This window comes from Anolis carolinensis, chromosome 5 (genome assembly GCF_035594765.1).
Source record: "Anolis carolinensis isolate JA03-04 chromosome 5, rAnoCar3.1.pri, whole genome shotgun sequence".
In the NCBI taxonomy this organism is placed as follows: domain Eukaryota; kingdom Metazoa; phylum Chordata; class Lepidosauria; order Squamata; family Dactyloidae; genus Anolis; species Anolis carolinensis.
The window spans coordinates 188,793,059-188,816,958 of NC_085845.1; the positions used below are offsets into that span (position 1 = coordinate 188,793,059).

Sequence of the window (23,900 nt, forward strand, 5' to 3'; positions counted from 1 at the left end):
CTCCAGCTGTTAGGAATTGTAGGAGTTGAAGTCAAAAATACCTGGAGGGCCCAAGGGTGCCCATGCCTGTGATAGAAGCTTCTAAGGAAAACATTTGAACCACAAGGCTCCATTTTAAAGAGTTTTGAGGACAGAGTAAGCTTGGTTCATAGCCAGAAATGGCATGCCAGCAGCACTGAAGGTGGTAGGGAAGCATTGCTGAAAATAAACAGAAGGAGTCTTAATGTGTCTTGAAACTATTTTAATTGTTTTACATCAAAAAGAAGAGATTCCTACTGTAGTATGTGTGTGTGTGTGTATCTATTTGTGAATGAATGCACATATTGGTGGTTGGTGAAAATTAGGCAGTGAATCTGCATTGGCCTTCAAGTCCAAACTTTAAAAGAAATACCCAGGGTGCTGAAAACTATCCCTAAATAACACAGTAACAGATTTTATCATAAACTGTCATCTGGCCCTGACACACATGAAGGTTGGCTTTTTTCTGGTTTCCTATGGTGAGAGCCTTCAGCAATCTAGGGCTGCGGCATGAGAGGAAAACACATCTCCTTCTCTAAGTTTCATTTCTTGGCTGTGACACCTCAGGAAAGAACAGGAAATGTGAACCTAAACCAAAATAACATGTGGGGAGGGAGGTGAAATCTAATGCATCTTGTAGAGCAGGCACGGGCAAACTTCAGCCCTCCAGGGGTTTTGGACTTCAACTCCTTCCATTCGTAACAGCCGATAGGCTGTTAGGAATTGAAGTCCAAAACCCCTGGAGGGCCGAAGTTTGCCCGTGCCTGCTCTACATTGTAGATGCACCACAGAGAGCAGAGTCCTTGGGGCTAAGTCAGGCACGGGCATACTTCGGCCCTCCAGGTGTTTTGAGGAATGTGTCCACAGCAGGGCAACTAAAATGATCAAGGGTCTGGAGAACAAACTCCACGAAAAGCAGCTTAAAGAGCTGGGCATGTTTAGGCTGCAGAAGAGCGACATGATAGCCATGTATAAATATGTGAGGGGAAGTCATAAGGAGGAGGTAGCAAGCTTGTTTTCTGCTGCCCTGGAGACTAGGATGCGGAACAATAGCTTTAAACTACAGGAAAAGAGATTCCACCTGAACATCAGGAAGAACTTCCTCGCTGTGAGAGCTGTTTGGCAGTGGAACTCTCTGCCCTGGAGTTTGGTGGATGCTCCTTCTTTGGAGACTTTTAAGCAGAGGCTGGATGGCCATCTGTTGGGGGTGCTTTGAATGTGATTTTCCTGCCTCTTGGCAGGGGGTTGGACTGGATGGCCCACAAGGTCTCTTTCAACTCTATGATTCTATGAAAGCCATTGTTCCGCGTCCTAGTCTCCAGGGCAGCAGAAACAAGGTTGCTCCCTCTTCCCTATGACTTCTCCTCACATATTTATACATGGCACTTATCATATCTCCTCTCAGTCTTTTCCTCTGCAGGCTAAACATGTCCAGCTCTTTCAACCACTCCTTGTAGAGCTTGTTCTCCAAACCCTTGATCATTTTAGTTGCCCTCCTCTGGACACCTTCCAGCTTGTCAACATCTCCCTTCAATTGTGGTGCCCAGAATTGGACACAGTATTCCAGGTGTGGTCTGACCAAAGAAGAATAGAGGGGTAGCATGACTTCCCTGGATCTAGACACTATACTCCTATTGATGCAGGCCAAAATCCCATTGGCTGTAGGCTCATGTTCAACTTGTTTCTCATGAGGACTCCAAGATCTTTTTCAGACATCCTGCTGTTGAGCCGGGTGTTCCCCCATTCTGTATCTTTGCATTTCATCTTTTTCTGCCTAAGTGAAGTATCTTGCATTTGTCCCTGGTGAAGTTCATTTTGTTAGTTTCAGCCCATCTCTCTAGTCTGTTAAGATTATTTTGAATTCTGCTCCTGTCTCCTGGAGTGTTAGCTATCACTCTCTACTGGCTGTTAGGAATTGTGGGAGTTGATGCCCAAAACACCCGGAGGGCCGAAGTTTGCTCTTGCCTGGCCTAAGTGATTAAACGGAGGCTGCTGTACTTTGGCCATATCATGAGAACACATAACTCTCTAGAAAACTAATAATATTACTCTAGAAAAGTAATAATGCTTGGTAATGTAGGAATCAGCAGGCAAAGAGGACCACATTCCTGATGTATGGATTCAATGCATGAAACAATCTCCAGAGGCAATGCACATCCTCTGCCAATCAGTTTCCGGTCCCAATTCAAGGTGCAGGTGATAACCTATGAAGTCCTAAACGACTGCCTATCTTGGTGAACGCATGAACCCACATGAGCTCTAAGATCTGCTGGGGAGGCTCTCCTCTCGATCCCACCTCCGTCTCAAGGACGGTTGGTGGGGACGAGAGAGAGGGCCTTCTCGAGGGTGGCCCCCAGGCTCTGGAACTCCCTCCCAAAGGAGATTAATTTAGCTCCTACTCTGGATTCCTTCCGGAAGAATCTGAAAACATGGATTTTCACAGGTGCTTTCTCATAACTGATCATTAATTGTCCATGAGCTTTACCTAGGCCTTGGCCATTCCATGCACTATTACCTTTAGTAGCTCTCATCCCTAGTTACCAAAGAATATGCACTTTCAGGCTTCCATTTTCCCTTAAAATGGCCCATGGCCTATGGTGCTTGACTACTGGGATTACTGTCTATGTTTTAAGTTATTTTAATTTTTGTGAGATGTGTTATTATACTATGATTTTATTGTGTTACTGTTTTATGGATGTAATACTGTTTTGGGCTTGTCCCAGTGGAAGCCGCCCCAGGTCCTTCGGGAGATGGAGCAGAGTATAAAGTTTTATTGACACAAAGATGGAGCAGAGTATAAAGTTTTATTGACACATAGTATGACACAGCAAACAAGATCTATATGTTGAATTTCGTATCACAAAATCACAAGTCGAACACTTCCCAAGTGTCTAGGACTGCGTGATGTATTTTCAGATGATGCACGCAGATCCCAGTAAGGTGGCCTTTGCAGTTGACAGATCGTAATTTTGTCAATGTTTATTGTTTCCAAATGCTGGCTGAGATCTTTTGGCACAGCACCCAGTGTGCCCATCACTACAGGGACCACCTGTACTGGTTTATGCTAGAGCCTTTGCAGTTTGATCTTGAGGTCTTGATAACAGCTGAGTTTTTCCTGTTGTTTTTCCGTCAATCCTAGGAACTGGGGCTTTCCAGAGTGAACCAGTTGCAGTGAAACAAGGGTCCACAATGAACACAATGCTATCACAATGAACACAATGCTAGGAACTGGGCTTCCCAGAGTGAACCAGTTGCAATGAAATAAGGGTCCACAGTGAACACAATGCTAGCAACTGGGCTTTACAGATTGAACCAGTTGCAACGAAATAAGGGTCCACAATGAACACAATGCTATCACAATGAACACAATGCTAAGAACTGGGCTTCCCAGAGTGAACCAGTTGCAATGAAATAAGGGTCCACAATGCACACAATGCTAGGAACTGGGCTTTCCAGAGTAAACCAGTGGCAATGAAATAAGGGTCCACAATGAACACAATGCTAGGAACTGGGACTGTCACCTGGGATGGCGACATCAATAATTCAAACTTTTTTATTTTCCACAACCCTGAGGTCTGGTGTGTTGTGTTCCAAAACTTTGTCAGTCTATCATCATCATCATCATCATCATCATCATCATCATCATCATCATCATCATCATCATCATCATCATCATCATCATCATCATCATCATCATCATCATCATCCTGATGAGACTTTAATGCCCTACCATATGCAGAAAGCTTCCCCATGTGCACTTCACTTATATTTCTATCAGGTGAGTATGATTGCTTTGCATTCTCCCTAATCTCCCAAACTGTTCGATGTGTGTAGTGCAAAATATTATTGCATGTGGACGAGGGTTAGTAGAAAGAGAATTGTCCCTGGGCTGCAGAGGTAGGGAAGGAGGCGGGCGAGGAGGAGGCGGAGGCGCTCTGGAAGCGAAGCTGGTTAAGTTTCACTTTCCAAAGCGAGACGGGCTTCAGCGGGAAATCAAAACTCATCGCCGGCTGCTCGGTGCTGCCCTCTAAGGAGAGGCGCCCAGCTGTCAAAAAGGGAGCGGACCGCGCCGGGATCGGAGGCTTCCCTGCCGCTCGTGTGGACGCAAAGCCAAGCGGAGTGGGGACCAGGCAGCGGGAAGGGTTTAGCCCTCCTTCTCCTACATCACCGTAAGTCACCTTCAAAGCGTTTTTTCTCCAACCTGCCATTTTTGGGTACATATTCACTGTAGAATTAGTGCACTTTGACAACACTTCAGTTGCCTTGGCTCCTTGCTTTGAGATCTTCGGAACTGAAGTTTGATGGGGCACCAGGACTCTTTGGCTGGGAAGACTAAAACCCACGTAAGATTACAACACCCACGATCCAGTAGCATTGAGCCATGGATAGTTGAAGTGCTCTCAAACTGCATTCATTCTGCAGTGTAGATGTACCCTTTGAATCCCCTTTTCTTCTGGGTTGGGGATCATTTGAACTGGGGACGCACTTGTGTTTTTATTTTAAATTTTTTTTTGCACTATTTGGTCCTTAAAACGCTTCAGAAAACGGTTTTGCATCGCATTTAAAGTCCCAAGGAGTGTATGTAACTGACTTCCATGTTACAGTAGAGTCTCACTTATCCAACATAAACAGGCCAGCAGAACCGTTGGATAAGCGAATATGTTGGATAATAAGGAGAGATTAAGAAAAAGCCTATTAAACATCAAAATAGGTTATGATTTTACAAATCAAGCACCAAAACATCATGTTATACAACAAATTTGACAGAAAAAGTAGTTCATTACACATTAATGCAGTAATTACTGTATTTACGAATTTAGCACCAAAATATCACAATGCATTGAAAACATTGACTACAAAAATGAGTTGGATAATCCAGAATGTTGGATAAGTGAGACTCTACTGTATATGTGAATATGGGTGCATCTGTAGAATTAATGCAGTTTGACATCAGTTTTACTCCCATGCCACCGAATCCTGGGAGTTGTAGTTTTTTAAGGTCTTTAGCCTTCTCTGCCAAAGAAGTTTGGTGCCTCACCAAACTACAACTCCCAGGATTTCATAGCATTGAGCCATGGCAGTCAAAGTGGTGTCGAACTGTGTTAATTCTACAGGGTAGATGCATGCTAGGACTTTAGAGATTTGGGTTTGAATCCTGGCTCCAGCATGAAAACCCATTGGAATATCTTGGAAAAGTCACATTTTCTCAACCTCAGAGGAAGCAAATAACTAAACACGCAGATGTCTATAATCTACAGTGAAACGTATAAAGGAAAGTATGGTATATAATATGTAAGTACTATGTTAGTAATGTAATATTATCTCCTATATAAGCAACTTTTAGTGGCACTTGTTATACAAGCTGCAAAAGAAGGGGATTATGGTGTTGTACTAACATCCATCTAAACTGGATTTGAATATAAACAGTGGTAGATCATAGCCCCATAGGGACGGGGCTATGATCTACCACTGTTTATATTCGAATCCAGTTTAGATTGATGTTAGTACAACACCATAATCCCCTTCAGTGGAAGCAAGGGCAAACCCCTTCCGAACAAATCTTGCAAGGGAAACCTTGTGACAAGGGTGGCTTTAGGTCTCCATAAATCAGAAAAGATTTGAAGGTACACAGCAGCTGCAACAAATAACAAAACAAGGTGTGTACTGTGCACTTTCCCCTAGGTAAGAATAGGCTGCTGCTCTTTAAATATTGTCGCTTGCTATCTCATAGTTCAGCCTTGGCAGAAAATACCCAAATATGGTGTACAATGGCACCTGGATTTAAGATTATGCTAGCCATCATTTTAATGTGAGTTTTCCGGGCTGTATGGCCATGTTCCAGAAGCATTCTCTCCTGATATTTCACCCATATCTATGGTGGCATCCTCAGAAGTTGTGAGACCTGTTGAAAACTGGGCAAGCCGGGTTTATATATCTGTGGAAAGTCCAGAGTGGAAGAACATTCCCACTTGCCTCCAACAGACAAGAGTTCTTTCTCCCACCTTGGACATTCCACAGATATATAAACCCCACTTGCATAGTTTTCCAACAGACCTCACAACCTCCGAGGATGCCTGCCATAGGTGTGGGCGAAACATCAGGAGAGAATGCTTCTGGAACATGGCCATACAGCCCGGAAAACTTCCAGCAACCCAGTGATTCCGGCCATGAAAACCTTCAACAACACATTGTTTTAATCTTGGGAGCCTGAAACCTTTAGTTTAATAGCTTTCTCTCCATCACTTCAAATGTAACCTACCTGAGCACTTTATGTACTTTATGTACAATTTAAATATTCTATTTGTCAGTTAAACTATATATGTTATATTTTAGCGAAATGTCAGATGTTTTCCTGGTACTTTGCAATTACTAAACGAATCCATAAAGTAATAACCCAAACAAATATGTAAACAAGGAAGAAAACATTGCAATGTAATAAAAGATAATAGATGTTGCAATTGATGAAATATTGCAATGTTGAAATTTATTGGATATATTGACCAATAGTTCCTACTTGTATCTATGCCAATTGATATATAAGATAATCAGTTATATAGTCTAGGGCTAAACATATATACTGAAAACTGCTGATTTTTAATGCAACTGACAAGTCCTGGCACGTAAAATTGATGTTGTCTTTAGAAATATGTTTCCATTTAGAATTTTCCAGCCAGTTTGGAACTATCTATGCTGGCTGGGGATTCTGGGAGTTGTAGTCCAAAAATAGAATTTTCAAGCTCTATTATATGAGGAGATGGATGTCTTGGTATATAATGTTCCTGCTAATATTACATAATGCATGACAAAAGAGAATTGTTGTAGGCGAAGTTGCTTAAACTAGAATCAGAAGTGTTTGTTTACCTGGCACATTTTCTGGGAGTATAGTCTGAATGTATAGGGATAGTAGTGCATCCTTCAATAGTTAGAACAAGCTTTTAATCTAATATTTGATCCATCACACTTTCTCTCCCACATTTGCTGAGTTTTCATGTAGCTACAAATATTCCCTAACCCAACAGCAGAGCGAGAAGGCATATCCATAAACTCATGTGGGACATGTATTTGTTTGCACTGCAAGTTTACTCATGGGGTTTTTAGTGCAATTTGCTTTATCCAGTTTCGGTGGGATCTGTGGGGCTGCAGTGGGTGGAGAGAAGAGCATGGAGAGGAGTGGAATCAAAGCAAAGTGTTTGAGGATAAGCATTATCTTTACCACTTTGGACATGTTCCCATCAAGTATGCAAAAACACAGTTCAATGCTATGCATGCCTCCTTAAGAGCAAGTCCCAGGGCAAGTGCTTTCCTCATGCAAAGCAGAGCTCTGTGTTATAAATTGGGTGTAAACCCTGCTCTGCCTCTTTTAAATAGCACGCACACACACACACACACACACACACACACACACGTAAGAAAAATGAATCTAACACTGTTTACCAACCCAACAGATTTGCCACTCTGGCAGCTTTGTTTCAGGTTTCAGAAATGGCTTAGGTATGTGTTGTCAAAGGCTTTTATGGCTGGAATCACTGGATTGTTATGAGTTTTATGGGCTATATGTCCATGTTTCAGAAGCACTCTCTCCTGACATTTCACCCACATCTATGGCAGGCATCCTCGGAGGTTGTGAGGTATGTTGGAAATTAGGCAAGTGGGGTTTATATATCTGAGGAATGTGCAGGGTGGGAGAAAGAACTCTTGTCTGTTGGAGGCAAGTGTGAATGTTGCAATTGGCCAGCTTGATTAGCATTGAATAACCTTGCAGCTTCAAAGCCTGCCTGCTTCCTACCTGGGGGCACTCTTTGTTGGGAGGTGTTAGCTCGCCCTGATTGTTTCTTGTCTGGACTCAGATGACAGAAGAATTCCAGACTAGAAACAATCAGAGACAACTAACACCTCCCAACAAAGGAAACCCCTGGGCAGGAAACAGCCAGGCTTTGAAGCTGCAAGACTATTCAATACTAATCAAGCTGGCCAATGGCAATGTTCACACTTGTCTCAAACAGACAAGAGTTCTTTCTCCCACCCTGGACATTATTCCACAGATATATAAACCCCACTTGCCTAGTTTCCAACAGACCTCACAACTTATGAGGATGCCTGCCATAGATGTTGGCAAAACGTCAGAAGAGAATGCTTCTGGATCATGGCCATACAGCCTGGAAAACTCATAGCAACCCAATGGCTTAGGTAGTTTTTTGAGTCCTGTCTGGTTTGGCCCATAGAGCCAAGAACTAGCCAGGCAGGGAAGGAGGCAGAAAGGGGGACAATTCCTGAATCTGGCCTTGAAGCAGTTATGGATGAGAGTTACAGGATCAGAATTAAGTGAGACTTTTTTCTTCACCTCAGGAGGGATGCTATGGCGATCTCTCATATTAGCAGACCGGGAAGGGGTGGTGGTGGACCAGATTGCCTTTGAGGTGGCCTTCCTTTCTCTTTCCCAAAAAGTCTATCTACCGTGTTTCCCCAAAAATAAGACAGTGTCTCATATTAATTTTTGCTCCCAAAGATGCTCTAGGTCTTGAGTCTACACTGCCATATAATCCAGTGCAAATTAGATAATCTGTGGAAGAAGCCTAAGTGAGGCCTAAATCTGCCTGTCCCCTAACTGAACCCTGGCCGTCCCTTGGCTGAGTTGGTTGCTAGGAGACCAAGTGGGCAGAGATTAGCCCTCTAAACTGGCAGCAATTGGATAAAAACAATTATTGCTCTCCCTCTAATTAGGACTTTATTTTTCTTTTCTTTTTGTTGTATCAACCTAGAGGCGTGGATGATGGGTTGTGTTGTCAAATTTCGAGGTTGGGGGGCCTGTAGTTTTGTTGTTTTGTCCGGTGCCCTGATTCCATCACTCTTTTATATATACAGTAGAGTCTCACTTATCCAACATAAACGGGCCGGCAGAATGTTGGATAAGCGAATACGTTGGATAAGAAGGAGGCATTAAGGAAAAGCCTATTAAACATCAAATTAGGTTATGATTTTACAAATTAAGCACCAAAACATCATGTTAGACAACAAATTTGGCAGAAAAAGTAGTTCAATATGCAGTAATGCTATGTAGTAATTACTGTATTTATGAATTTAGCACCAAAATATCACGATATATTGAAAACATTGACTACAAAAATGTGTTGGATAATCCAGAACGTTGGATAAGCGAGACTCTACTGTATATGGTTTGGGATGATACAAATCAGACACTGTCATTGTTATGTTGCTGCTATCATAATTTTAAAGAGCTAGTTTTAATTTTTGAATAAGTTTTAATGTTTATATTGGAAAGTGTTTATAAAGGTTGTATATTACTGATGTCATGGCCTATGGCTAGTACAATAAACAATTCATTCATATATAGATTCAGCAAAACCTCTACTAGGTCTTATTTTCTGGGGATGTCTTATTTTAGGGGAAACAGGGTATGAAGAGAAATTTCAGTAGCATAGAAAAGGTACTTGGCTGCTGTTCTATCTGACAAAGCTAGATCTCTTAAGCAGGATGGACATATATGTAAGCTATCCTTCTGTTGTCCAAATTCCTGTTTACCCCAACTTCTGATTACGTTTATTTGGTTTGTAGAAGGAGATCTTACAAGTAACTTCTTTGTATGTGTGTGTTTTTGTGTCTCATTACATGCTTGCTTGAGTAGATTTTTGAAATGTATCTAAGGTCCAATTTCATCCCAAAGCTTATCTCCTGTGTATCCCTTAGTTCATTGTTATTTGTCTTCAAGTAATTTCTGATTTATGGTGACCCTAAGGTAAACTTATCACAGGGATTTCTTGGCAAGATTTGTTCAAATCGGGTTGGTTTTTTCCCTCCTCGGTGGCTGAGAGAATGTGACTTGTCTCAAGTCACACAATGGTTTCCATGGCTATATGGGGATTTGAATCTTGGCTTGGAGTCATAGTCTATCATTCAGACCACAATACCACATGGCTCTCTTTTTGTATCCGTTAGTACTTCTGTATTTGCAAAAGTGTCACTATCAGGAATCATTTCAGATTATTTGTCAGCCTTTCTCCCTTTTAAGGCCTTAAAGCAGAAATGACATCACCGTCCTTTGATGCTTAGTAACCTATTTTTATGCAAGAAATTGAAAGTGACTGGTATGTACAGACGAACAATTGTTAATCTAGTAAGAGAAACTTATTTCCAAAGTATTTCCCCTGTTCCCAAAGCATGGGATTAACATCAAGTACTTGGCTGGAAATGAAGTCACTGATTTCTTGTCCACTTGTTCTGAGCAGCACTCTTGATGGGACAAAACTTTGCAATGCAAAAAAGAAGTAAAACACTCCAGCTGGGCGAATATCAGACCATTACAGCCGAGGATGAGAAGGATGGGGAAGAAAAAGAAGAACGCAAAGAGGATATTATGGAGAAGTACAACAAGAAACTCAAAGCTATTTGCGGCCTGGCTGACTTAAGAAATGGTACTTCTTTTGCCTTTTGTTCCCTTGGTTGGTTGCCAAGATGGAGTTATGTGTCAGCATGCTAGTCCATTAATCTGCTTGTGTTTTCTCTCAACTTCACCTGTTAAGGAAGAAAACTGCAAGTAGATGTGTGGTAGAACTGTAAATTGTCTGTATGAAAATACTTTATTTCTGCTTTTTTCCCATTGAATCAGGTGGAAGTATGCAGCCCACAATCCATATGTGGCCCATTGAGTAGCCCTATCACTTAGGAGAAAAAAATACACTCCAAATGCACAGTAGCAACACTAGAAAGCTCCCAATGGCACAGCAGGTTAAACCTCTGAGCTGCTGAACTTGCTGACCAAAAGGTCAGTGGTTTGAATCCGGGGAGTGGGGTGAGCTCCTGCTGTTAGCCCCAGCTTCTGCCAACCTAGCAGTTCGAAAACATGCAAATGTGAGTAGATCAATAGGTACTGCTCTGGAGGGAAGGTAACGACGCTCCATGCAGTCATGCCGGCCACATGACTTTGGAGGTGTCTGCAGACAACGCCGGCTCTTTGGTTTAGAAATGGAAATGAGCACCAACCCCCAGAGTTGGACACGACTGGACTTAATGTCAGAGGAAAACCTTTACTTTTACGTAACACTAGAAAGCCCTGATTTTCCCTCTTAATGTTATTTTGTGCTTCCAGAAGTCCTAAAGAATGGAAGCTTTTGCAGGGAAGCTTTGTTTGGGAGTACAGCTGATATAAGCACTTACTGTTGGGCATGCTGGATGGAAGTACAGTAGAGTCTCACTTATCCAACATAAATGGGCTAGTAGAACGTTGGATAAATGAAAATGTTGGATAATAAGGAGGGATTATGGAAAAGCCTATTAAACATGAAATTACATTATGATTTTACAAATTAAGCACCAAAACATATTTTACAACAAATCAACAGAACATGCAGGTCAATATACAGTAACTTTATGTAGTCATAATTACTGTATTTATGAATTTAACTCCAAAATATAGCAATGTATTGAAAACACTGACTACAAAAACATTGGATACTAACAAATTGACTACAAATACAGGTAGAATTGCATAAAATGAACTTACAGTAACAACATTGTCGAAAATTAAATCTGTAAAAAGTTCAGTTCTTGCTGCCTAGAGAAACAGTTGTGGATCCAGGCAGGAGGCAGATTGTGTTGGATAATCCAGAATGTTGAATAAGTGGATGTTGGATAAGTGAGACTCTGCTGTACTTGGGAATTGAACTCCCCAGCATTCAGAAGGCTCATGTTCTTCATCCCTGTTCTAAATTATATCAAAATTTAAGGCAATTTGTTTGATCAGACCCCCTCTTGGGGTCTTGTATCTTTATAAGTAGACAAATATCTTCAGGAATAAGAACTGAGTAGTCCTACAGTGGTAGATGTACAGTTGGAGCAATGTACAACAATGGAAATGATGTGCATGGGTCACATTGTGCATTGGACATCAACTTAGGAGTGCAGATATGCTTTCGAACACCCATGCTTTTGTCCCATGACTCATCTTCCCAATTAACTAAAAGAGCTTCTTAGCACCTCCGCCATGGATTTAGTATAAGTAAAATTACAACGGGGTAGATGTCAATATATGATTCCAGACATTGTTTTTATATTTTTCCCCTCTGTGCAATTATTCATTTCAGTTAGATGTTTATTTCACATTTGTGAACTTAGACGTAATGATAATATTTAATTATTTGTACATTTATCATAATCCTATTTACATGGGCATAATTCCTGCTTTTGATTCAATTCAGTGTCAGTGCTTTTAGGATTGTAACCTTAAATCTGTATATTTCTCTTTGCCTTTCACCACCCAAGTTACACAGTCCACATTTTCCCTGATGTTTTCAGGAGCTGTTGGCTTGTACAATATTGGATTAAACTGCTGCCTCAATTCCTTGCTGCAAGTTTTCTTCATGAACAGATTCTTCACTATGATTCTGCGGAGGTGAGGGAAAATCAGGAAGTCTGCTTTTTCACCTCTCACTCAAAAATTAGGAGTTGAAAGTGATCTTGTATCGTGGCTAATGTGCTTAATTTAGAACTGGGAAGTCCTAATTCAAATATAGCCTTTCTGCTATTTGGTGGCCAGAGACAAAGTTACTATTTTCCAGCCTCACTCTTTCCATCTGCAGTATGGATATATATAAATAGAACAATCTCAAAACCACAACAGTTTTGTGAGCCTGTGCTACTGTCAAATAGGTGGGATGCCACCACCACCGCCGGTTCTTCTCATTTGGGGTGACTGTTATGTGCAAAGCCAATTCTTTAATCAGTTGAAACCTTTCAACCATGAGCTGGCAATTTGTATCTCCTCTTCCCATTTTCCACACTAAAATCCACTCCTGTTTATTCTGAAAATTATAAATGTAATGCCAGAAATACAATTGAGAGTGAGAGCAGGGTTCTTTTGTTGCTCATGTTGTCAGGCAATTTCTGAAGGTGTATTTGTGTTAATCTGTTGCATCAAAAACAAGAAAGAATTCTGCAGCATCCTTGAGGACAAGCAAATGTATTATAGCAGAAATGTTTATGAAGTAAATTACCATCTACCTGAGATCATCCAGAGATCTACCAAGAGATCCAGATCTAGTATGTTTTACTTGCCTCACCGTGTAATGTAGCCAAATAATATGATAAGAGGTTGAGAATGCTTATCTGAAGTTCCAAAACCCAAAATATTCCAAATTCCACAATTGCCCACATGGGATAATGGCACCTTTATTTTCTGATAGTTTTATGTACACAAACTTTGCCACTTACACAAAATTATTTCAAATATTGTGTATAAAATTACCTTCAGGCTTTGTATAGAAGGTGTAGATGAAACATGACTGAATTTCATGTTAGACTTGGGCCCCATCTCCAAAATATCTTATTATGTATCTGCAAGTATTCCAAAATCTGAAAGAAAAACCTCTGAAATATTGTTATTATTATTATTATTATTATTATTATTATTATTATTATTATTATTGACACAATGATGTTGTATGACACAGCAAACAAGATAGACATGCTGGATTTCGTTTCACAAAACCACAAGTCGAACACTTCCCAAGTGTCTAGGACTGTGTGATGTATTTTCGGATGATGCGTGCAGATCCCAGCAGGGTGGCCTTTTGCAGTTGGCAGATCGTAATTTTGTCAATGTCTATTGTTTCCAAATGCCGGCTGAGATCTTTTGGCACGGCACCCAATGTGCCCATCACCACCGGGACCACCTGCACTGGTTTCTGCCAGAGTCTTTGAAGTTCAATCTTGAGGTCCTGATAGCGGCTGAGTTTTTCCTGTTGTTTTTCATCAATGCGACTGTCACCTGGGATGGCGACATCAATTATCCAAACCTTGTTCTTTTCCACAACTGTGATATCTGGTGTGTTGTGTTCCAGAACTTTGTCAGTCTGGATTCGGAAGTCCCACAGTATCTTTGCGTGTTCATTTTCCACGACCTTTGCTGGTTTGTGATCCCACCAGTTCTTTGCTGCTGGCAGGTGGTACTTGATGCATAAGTTCCAATGGATCATTTGGGCCACACAGTTGTGCCTCTGTTTGTAGTCTGTCTGTGCAATTTTCTTATTATTATTATTATTATTATTATTATTATTATTATTATTATTATTATTATTTTGACACAGCAAACATTATTATTATTTTATTATGACACAGCAAACAAGATAGATATGCTGGATTTCATTATTATTTTGACACAGCAAACATTATTATTATTATTATTATTATTATTATTATTATTATTATTATTATTATCTGCATTTCTATACTGCTTTTCTCACCCCTGGGGGGACTCAAAGCAGTTTACAACATAATAAATGGCAAAATTCAATGCCTTACAAATATATAAAAATATGGAACACTTCTATGAAATATGAATATGAAATATGGAACACTTCTGGTCCCAAACATTTCGGAAAAAGGGAATTCAATTTGTACATAAATTGTGTGATGGCATCGAGGCTTTTGATTTCTGTTAAGGCTGATCTCCAAGTGAGCATGGACAGGCTTGCAGCCTTAAAGTTGTTCCTGAGTCTAAAATAAGATTATACTTAATGTTTTTTTTCTATTGCAGGATTAAAGTGCCCTTTGATGTTGATGAACAGAAAGCAAGTGTTCCTTACCAGATGCTTCTTCTCTTGGAGCAGATGCAGCAGAGCAAACAGAAGTCTGTACATCCCATGAATCTCGTCCAGTGCCTCTCAAAACACGATGTGAAATGTAAGCAGCAACTGGAAATAGTTTGTCCTTACTGGAAGAGGAAGAGATGGCTTGCAGTTGTCCCTCTCCACATGATTAAGGAATGGTATCAAAACATTGCAGTCTAGTAGGGAGTCTGAAACTGGAGGGAGCACAATAATGAAAGTGGGTGAGAATACCAGCCTTGGGAAGGGCATGAAGGAGCCATACAGATAATATATTGTGTTAAATCCTGGTTGTCATGTTGTCTCCTTTGCTAGTGTTTGTTCTTTATGATGCTGCTGAACTTTTCCTGATCCTATGGAATCTAATTAAGGACCAAATCACAAGCACAGATTTGGTAAGTGTTCCTTTTTTCCCCATACAACAACAGATTTTTACTGTGTTGTACCAACTAAGCATGCACCCTTGAGGCAAGGCCAACTAAAGATGGTTGGGATATGTCCAACGAACTTCAGTTAGACACTTTCTACCACCCAAAATATGTACATAAACCAAGGAGTCCTGGAGGCTTATTATTTCTGCCCTTGGGACTCATTATTTCAGTCCCTGGAACCATGAGGGCATCTGAACAGATGGACTCTGTTCTCAGACCAAATGCCATCAATACATGAAGCTACGTGGGAGAGAGAATTTAAAAAAAAAATCAAGACTGTAAATATAACTGTGATTGTTATTCTCCTAACTGCTCTGTCCTTGAACTATAAAATTAACTTTAATATCTTTAAAAATCCACTTTCCCAGCTCTGCCCAAAATAGCAGGCCAGGAATATTGGTTTGGCTACCAAAGATACAACAAGAGGCCAGTTAAAGGAGGAAGGATTTTTTTTCTGAGACAAGGTGCTCAAGCTTATGGCTTTCTGTTTTGACATTCTCTTCTGTTTTGACATTCTCTTCTTTTTTGAGACAAGGTGTTCAAGAATATGGCTTTCTGTTTTGACATTCTCTTCCTATTCCTTTTAAGGCTGAAAGACTCACTCATCAGTACACTATTCGACTGAAGGAACATCTAACATGCCAGGAGTGTTCGTGTGAAACAAAGAAGGACAGCAACCTGATAATGCTTCCTCTCCACTTGTCTGATTCTGATTCTCATGCATTTAAGAAGTTGGTAGGTATATAAGGACATGTTTGGAGTTACATCTATCCCTAAGGGATGAAATGTTAAGGGGAGTATTTTTTCAGGGGGTTGAATCTTGGCCTCCAGGATATATTAAAATGTAACTTTACATTGGCCATTTTGCTTCTGACATGATTAAAAAAAGGAGAAACTTAGCATCACCGTGAAATCGTTGTGGGTTTTTCGTGGTGAAGCTAAGATTCTCTTTCATAAATGAGGGAAATGAATGGTGCAGAGTTGGCAGTTTCTCCCTCCAGAGGAGGAGACGACAGAACCAATCCAAAGGGAACCGAAGAGCAGAGGAGACAAGAACGGAGGCACTTCTTAATTGAAAAATTAACTTCCATTATCCATATTATGAAAGTTGTAGTCTGACACATCAGACACTAAATTGGGAAAGTTGACTTAAAGTAAATTGAGAAGAAGAATCTGCATTTTGCTTCATATAATCTTTCTTTGCTCTTTCTAGGAAGATGCATTGCACTATTTTTTTGCATCAGAACAAATGATGGAAGAAAGTGCATTTTGCTGTGAGCAATGTAACCGGAAAGCACCAAGATTACGGGTAATTTTGTCTTTTTTCTGTGGATTGCGGAGCTTTACTATTTTTTTTGGGTAAAATTCACCATCTTCTCAGGGGTTTTTTTGGTGAGGATAAGAGGCAGGGCCTTCTTGGTTGCTGTTCCCAGGATTTTGAACACCCTCCCTAAGGGGGCTGGGATGACTCTGACCTTGCCCTATTTTTGTTGGCAATTTAAAACATTAATTTTTCAGACATAGACTGATTCAATGCTATGTGGTCCTGATTTTAAGGTCTTTATATAGTCTTTAAAGGTTTGTAACATCATAATTGTTTGATCGTGTATCAAACAGCATCTATATTTATTCTTTTACTGAAGTTTTTATATAGTTTGCAATCAGTATTGTTTTAAATATGTTTTTAATCACCTTGAGTTTCAATATTGGGTGAAAAATAGGGCAATAATAATACTGATTATGACATGAGGAATATTTATTCTCTATCCTCTTCTGGGAAGAAATCAGGAAGGGGCTCCATGGTGGTGGTCAGCTGAGTGCGGGATCTAGATTTTCTGAAGACAGAAGGGTCCACGAGATCTTTTCTAGTCATAAGATCTCTATTCCCTTTTTTGCCTATTCCATCCTCTGTTCTCTAGTCTTTGCCTTCCAATATTTAAACAGGGTTATTTTGCAGGGTGTGAAAGTCACATATCTGCCACAGACACTCACCCTTCACCTGAAACGGTTCACCTCCAATGAAAGACATCGAACTCGGAAAATCTACAATTCCTTATCCTTCCCACAAAGTTTGGATTTCAGCCAGATTTTGACCCCAGAACAGTATTGTCCGGATATCCAGGAAAAGGTGGGATACTTCTCTGCCTCATCGTTTGCTGTGGTCTTAGAAGACTTCATGAAATGGGTTGAGTGTATAGGAAGTGTTGTACACTTGATTTCGAAAATGTGTCACTACATGTGTAGTTAGCTACAAATCCCATTATCCGTAGCAAATATAGGTGATGGTGAGAAATTATGGATGTTACAGTCTGCCAACTTCAGGTGATGACTATGGGGATCTTAGGTGTTGCAACCTGCCAACACTGTTCCATACATCTGTCAGACCATTGGCCCTTTTAATCTGGTTTGTTTTCCAGTGACTATAGGGTTGCAAGCAAGAAGTCTCCTGAAGGTACTATATATTGAATCTCAGATTTTTTGCATACTGATGGTCTGATTTACTGATAAACTCCTGTCCCTCACTGAAGTGGTTTTGTATGCACCAGGTTTAGCTAGAAAGTACCAAACTTGGTGGAAATTTTCAGATGGCCTAAAATGATACCTGCATTTGCTATGGCCTTAACATTACAGTAGAGTCTCACTTATCCAACATTCGCTTATCCCATGTTCTGGATTATCCAACACATTTTTGTAGTCAATGTTTTCAATAAATCGTGATATTTTGGTGCTAAATTCGTAAATACAGTAATTACTACGTAGCATTACTGCATATTGAACTACTTTATCTGTCAAATTTGTTGTATAACATGATGTTTTGGTGCTTAATTTGTAAAATCATAACGTAATTTGATGTTTAATAGGCTTCTCCTTAATCTCTCCTTATTATCCAACATATTCGCCTATCCAACGTTCTGCCGGCCCGTTTATGTTGGATAAGTGAGACTCTACTGTATTTGCATGCAGAAGATTGTTAATCTCAGGGGAATAAATTAGTATCTCATACATCTTTCAGTCTGTCAATCCCAATTAGATGTCCTCAAGGTGCCTGGCAGAAACAGCCTCTTCACAAGGATACCATTTGAGCTCTTGGGTTGCCACATTGTTGTTCTATGACCTCTAATGGTGGAAGATACTTTGAGATAGAGGAGCAAAACTGGATTGCTATTAGGTGAATCCACCCATTACTTGGCATATAGAATCAGTTTTGTCAAGGACTATGCCTGTGTTGGGAATCTGAATTATGTAGTGGTTTGAGTATTGGGCTACAACTCTGTGAGATTGGAGTTTACATCCCAAATTGGTCATGGAGATCTCTTGTCTGATGTTATGCAAATTAGAGAAAGTGATGACAACCCCCCTCTGAACAAATCTTTCCTAGAAAACCCAAACCCTACGCTAGGGTTACCAAGTGTCAAAATTGGCTTGAAGATATATAACAGCACCAAATGTATATATGCATTGATCTCATCCTTTCCCTGCATCAGACTGTGGAGGTGTGTGTGTGTGTGGGGGGGGGGGGGGGGTGGTGGTGTTGTAATTGAACCTATTTCTGGATGGTTTCCTTTCCGCAGTCTATATTAACAGACAACATATTTCTAGTGTTTTAGGTAGGAGTCTTTTCTAATCCTTCCAAATTATGCCTGGGGTTGAACCTGGGACTTCCTGCATGAAAAGCACACCTTCTGTCTATGCGATTCAAAGCCTAATCTACTTTTACTTCTCACCTTGGCACTTAAATTGGAGTCACCAGTAAATCTGCTTGCTTTTAGCTGTGTGCAGTGTTACCCTTCAAGAAGCTACATTTACTGAGAGAAGGTTTGGAAAGAAGGTGGAAGCAGGAGAACTTCTACTGCTTTGGAATCTCTTGAATATGATTTTCATGCTTCTTGGCATGGGGTCGGACTGGATGGCCCACAAGGCCTCTTCCAACTCTATGATTATAAGTTTTGCATCTGGGTTGTGCTTCCACTGAAAGTGTCTATGTATGTCTTTTTCCAGGATGATGGGCTGTATGATCTTTTTGCTGTTGTTGCACATTCGGGATCGGCTGACTTTGGTCATTATTGTGCCTATGTTTGGAGCCTCACAGAACACAAATGGTATTGTTTCAATGATTCCAGTGTCTGTCAGGTAAGCAAACTAGAACTTACAAAGTAAGAAATCTTTCCTCAATTTCCCTGAACATCTTGAAAAGAGTAGGACCTGAGATCTAAAAGATGTTGTAGCACACTGGGCATCCTTCAATGGATTTGGGGCCATTCTCCCCCAAAGCCATTTGAAATCTAAGGTAGCTATAGTGATGGGACAGTGTTTATCTTTTTTCAACAATAAACGCATGAAGGATTCAACAACATTCATGTAGATTCCATGTCACAGTGTTATAATTTAAATGTGCAAGTGCAAGGATTTTTCTAATACAAAATTATTCCTTGTAACATATCCAACTAAATTGTTATTTACTGAACATACCCAAATCCTTTAACACAAGGAAGTATTCTCTCTGTCACATGATCAACATTTAGTTGAAACAGAGACTTCCTTTCTAAATACAGTAGAGTCTCACTTATCCAAGACTCGCTTATCCAAGCTTCTGGATTATCCAAGGCATTTTTGTAGTCAATGTTTTCAATATATCATGATATTTTGGTGCTAAATTTGTAAATACAGTAATTACAACATAACATTAATGCATATTGAACTACTTTTTCTGTTAAATTTGTTATATAACATGATGTTTTGGTGCTTAATTTATAAAATCATAACCTAATTTGATGTTGAATAGGCTTTTCCTTAATCCCTCCTTATTATCCAAGATATTCGCTTATCCAAAGTTCTGCTGGCCCGTTTAGCTTGGATAAGTGAAACTCTACTGTAGCTGGTTTTGGTTCCCAGTTCACATAATGTGATTCTTTCACCCTTATATCTTTTAGAGGATTGACAGTTCTTTGCCACGTATCTGTTGTTCAAATCTGTTCAGATTTTCTAGAATTTGCCATATTGGTCACCTCAAGATTCCAAGGCCCAATCCAACTTGATAACGAGATCAATGTCCATGTGCCCCTTAAGTATTTCTTAAACCTTGGACTATTAGGAAAAATAGCTGAAGAATGAGTTACAAATTCATATTAATATTTTATTCTTGTTAACATGGATACACTGATTAACATGCTGTCCTCAATGACGTAAGGTGCAGTCATATTTAAGAGTAGACTCACTGAAGCCATTGGGAATTAGTTATGATTAGCTGAAATCTCGTTGCTTTTATTTGTCTTTTCTAAATATGGTCTACTCTAAGTAAATCAGAAGGTGCCTCCGGTGGCGCAATGGGTTAAACCTTTGTGCCGACAGGACTGCTGACTTGAAGGTTGGGTTGCTGAGCTGAAGGTTGCTGGTTCGAACCTGGGGAGAATGCAGATGAGTTCCCTCTGTCAGCTCCAGCTCCCCATGTGGGGGACATGAGAGAAGCCTCCTACAAGGATGGTAAAACATCAAACATCCGGGTGTCTTTTGGGCAATGTGCTTGCAAACTGCCAATTCTCTCACACCAGAAGCATCTTGCAGTTTCTTAAGTCGCTCCTGACATGAAAAAAAGTAAATCTTTTCTGTAAATGGTGTATTGTCAACACTAAGTATGGTTGGGACTTTGAATAAATCTCATAAGCATGTTTTTTGTGCTTTACACTATATAGGTATTCTGGGATGATATCAAATGTACCTATGGAAGAGCATCTCTCCGTTGGTAAGTGGAAAGGATTCCTAATTTTTCTCCTAATCGTACAAGAAAGGCCAGAGTGATAGTGTTAGTGATGTTAACATTTTCAAACTGCAATTGTAGCAAGATAAATAGTAAACATAATTCAGTATGCCCCCCTTTTCCCATGTGCAAGATTGGTGCCATTTTAAAATACAACAAAATACAGCTTGTCGAGGCATTTTTGAGTTCCTCCAATGTGATATTCTTGGGCTGGATTTCAATAGGTTTCACTGTTATCCATGATTTTACATATTCACATCCACTCCAGGAACATAGCCCTTGCAGATATAGGGATAGGTCTGTATAACAGTTATGCAAGAGACTGAAAGATAAACTCCATGCTATGCTGAATATTCAGTTAAAGATCCTTATATTCTTTATATGTGTGTAATTGTGCACCAATGAGAAGATTTAAACTAGGGTTGGAATTCTGTGGATCTCCAGATGTTATCAGACTGCAGCTCCTGGCAGGCTTGCAAATCCCATCCTGAGTTTAAAGCCTCCTTGCACTTGGAGCAGAAGAAGGAAAATACCACTTCTATCCATGATCTGCACTTGTACTCAGTATTCTCAATCCATATTGGGGTTTTGCATGTTTACTTGGATTTCAGAGAAAATGTGTCGAGGAAAATCAAATTAATGGTTTGCTTGGTTTCTTTTGTGCCAATGCATTCTGAGGACTTGATGCACCTTGATCAGTAAAATACATCTTTGGTGTTTTTTCTTCCCTCTTTTCTCTTTCTTGTAGGGGAGAAACAGCCTATCTCTTGGTTTACATGAAAAAGAATTGCAAGGCGCTCTGGTCAGATTTATGAACATTATGAGCGACTGGAGAGAGGTCCTAATAATGAGCAGAATAATGACATTTTCTATGTTATCAATGAAAAATCAAATCCCCAAAAGTCAAAATTGCAAATGTGGAGAGATGACTGTATGTGAAATCAGCCCTATTATGATATCTGCTCAACTCATATGAACACTATGAACTATTCGGTTTGTACATTTTTGTTGCAGGCACTCACACATGATCAGTGAGTGTTTAGCCAGGACCAGTTTGTGAAACTCTGTTTTATAGGAATTTTGTTTAAAATCAAAACTGATCTCAGACATGCTGCATCACATAATTCTTTTCACAACTTGCTTTGAAGTTTTTATGTTTTATGAAAGAATGATGTCTGACACAACATCTATTTTGTTTTGTTTTTTAATTCAGCACAAAAAAGATACATTAAAAACAGCAACAATACTGAACATTTTTTGAATCATCTGGTGTGATGGTAACCAGTGTTGCATAGGATCTTTGCTGGTATATTTTTTCTTTCCATTTCAATTTATAAATGTGTAGAATCCAGTCTTGGGTATCTGTCCCTATGTAACATGCTCTGACATTGTTATTTATGTGGAGTAGCTGACATTGTTAATTAATATATATTCTATGTAATGTATACTGATTATACAGTGATTTAAGTTATTGTGAAGCAGGCATACTATTATTATATTACTTTGTTGACCTTGACATTGTTGTTACTATTGCCCTGGACTCATAGCAAAACAAAATGCCACAAACATTTGTGCAACTCAACACATTGTCCAGAACTCTTCAGCAGAGATGGCATGCTTATCAAATAACCTTATTATATACTTTTTGTTTGTTGAATTTTATATCCCACCTTTCCATCAATAAGTTCAAGAATGGAGATATAGATCTCTTCCTTTCCACGTGATCTTCACAATAACATTTTGGAGTGGATCATGCTTAGGGAAATGATTGTCCAAAAGATTTTCTTGGCCATGTTGGAATCTTGGTCTTCAAAGCCCTAGTCCAACATATACTATCCTGTTCTAAATGTATTTTCTTTATAGGAGTCAACATGATGTAGCGAATCCCTCACATTTCATGAGATAAGAGAATGTTTGACCTGTTGGAGGCAAGCCTTCAGATTACTCAGATACTTTAGGCATGGGTGCTAAATTAAAATAAACAGAAAACCAGTATGTTGTTGTCCCAGTGTCAGTTTACTGGCTTCGTTGTTGAGCATCACAGTGGTGGCCATGGCTTGGAGGCAGACTGGCCATTCCCAGACTGCTGGAGTCAAACTGCTTGGAGAAGTAAGCTACCAGCTCATACAATGACACTATAAACCATCATGTCTATGCATTTTTGTTGCAGTCACTCACACATGACAGATGAGCCAAAAAAATGTTTGTGAAATTGTGTTTTTGTGTGGATTCCCCTCCCCCCAAAGGTTGACAGCTTGATCTTGCAGAAAGTTATCTACCTTTAAGTAGAAACATATTCATAGAAGACGATGCAAGCAATTCAATTCACAGGCTTGCAAAATGCGGGCCATAAAAACTTTTTAAAAGAATGTTTGCTAGTTTTATAGGAATTTGGTGTTCTAAACCCAAAAACTGACCTCAGACATTTTTTTTTCATGTCAGGAGCAACTTGAGAAACTGCAAGTTGCTTCTGGAGTGAGAGAATTGGCCATCTGCAAGGACATTGCCCAGGGGACGCACGGATGTTTTGATGTTTTTACCATCCTTGTGGGAGGCTTTTCTCATGTCCCCACATGGAGCTGATAGAGGGAGCTCATCTGCGTTCTCTCCAGGTTGGATTCGAACCTGGCAGCCTTTGGGTCAGCAACCCAACCTTCAAGTCACAAGGCTTTAACCCACTGCACCACCGGGGCCTCCTCAGAGATGACATTCTGTAACTAAAAATACATTTCAAACAGCTACAATATTGAAAGCTTACAAACATTTGATGGGATGGTGATCAATGTTTGTTTACCAATATGTAGTAACAGTTGCTTAGGATCTCTGTTAGTATATTTATTAGTTTTCTTTTCATTTCAATTTATAAATGTGCAGAATACAATATCGAGTATCTATTCCTATGTATAATAAGCTGACATAATAAACTGACATTGTTTTTATGTAAAGCAGATGATATTGTTAATTAAAACATTTTAAATAATGATTTAAGTTACTGTGAAGCAGACATGCTGATATATTACTCTATTGATTTTGAAATCTAAGTTGTCGTTTTGGGTGTGTGTGTGAGGGGAAATGCCA

General features: G+C 39.8%; 1 protein-coding gene across 2 annotated transcripts; it reads left to right on the forward strand.

Moving 5' to 3' along the window:
- The first annotated feature begins 4,056 nt into the window (after window positions 1-4,056).
- On the forward strand, window positions 4,057-23,821 carry usp18 (ubiquitin specific peptidase 18). Of its 2 annotated transcripts, none has more exons than XM_062983119.1 (11): window positions 4,057-4,187; window positions 10,263-10,448; window positions 12,295-12,424; window positions 14,567-14,712; window positions 14,952-15,031; window positions 15,656-15,802; window positions 16,281-16,376; window positions 17,025-17,195; window positions 19,067-19,198; window positions 20,758-20,807; window positions 21,571-23,821. In XM_062983119.1, the coding sequence occupies exons 2-11, from the start codon at window positions 10,271-10,273 to the stop codon at window positions 21,635-21,637; spliced, it is 1,197 nt and encodes a 398-aa protein (XP_062839189.1). In that variant the 5' UTR covers window positions 4,057-4,187; window positions 10,263-10,270; the 3' UTR covers window positions 21,638-23,821. The 2 variants fall into 2 exon arrangements, with proteins under 2 accessions (XP_062839189.1, XP_003220892.2); XM_003220844.4 differs by having other exon boundaries at window positions 12,328-12,424.
- The last annotated feature ends 79 nt before the right edge of the window (window positions 23,822-23,900 follow it).

Bases quoted from the DNA above. Each gene is read 5' to 3' on its own strand.
- usp18 (XM_062983119.1), top strand. From the start codon at position 10,271: ATGGGACAAAACTTTGCAATGCAAAAAAGAAGTAAAACACTCCAGCTG. The intron at 14,713-14,951 runs GTAAGCAGCAAC...CTCCTTTGCTAG, and splicing joins CTCAAAACACGATGTGAAAT to TGTTTGTTCTTTATGATGCT. The intron at 16,377-17,024 runs GTAATTTTGTCT...GTTATTTTGCAG, and splicing joins GGAAAGCACCAAGATTACGG to GGTGTGAAAGTCACATATCT.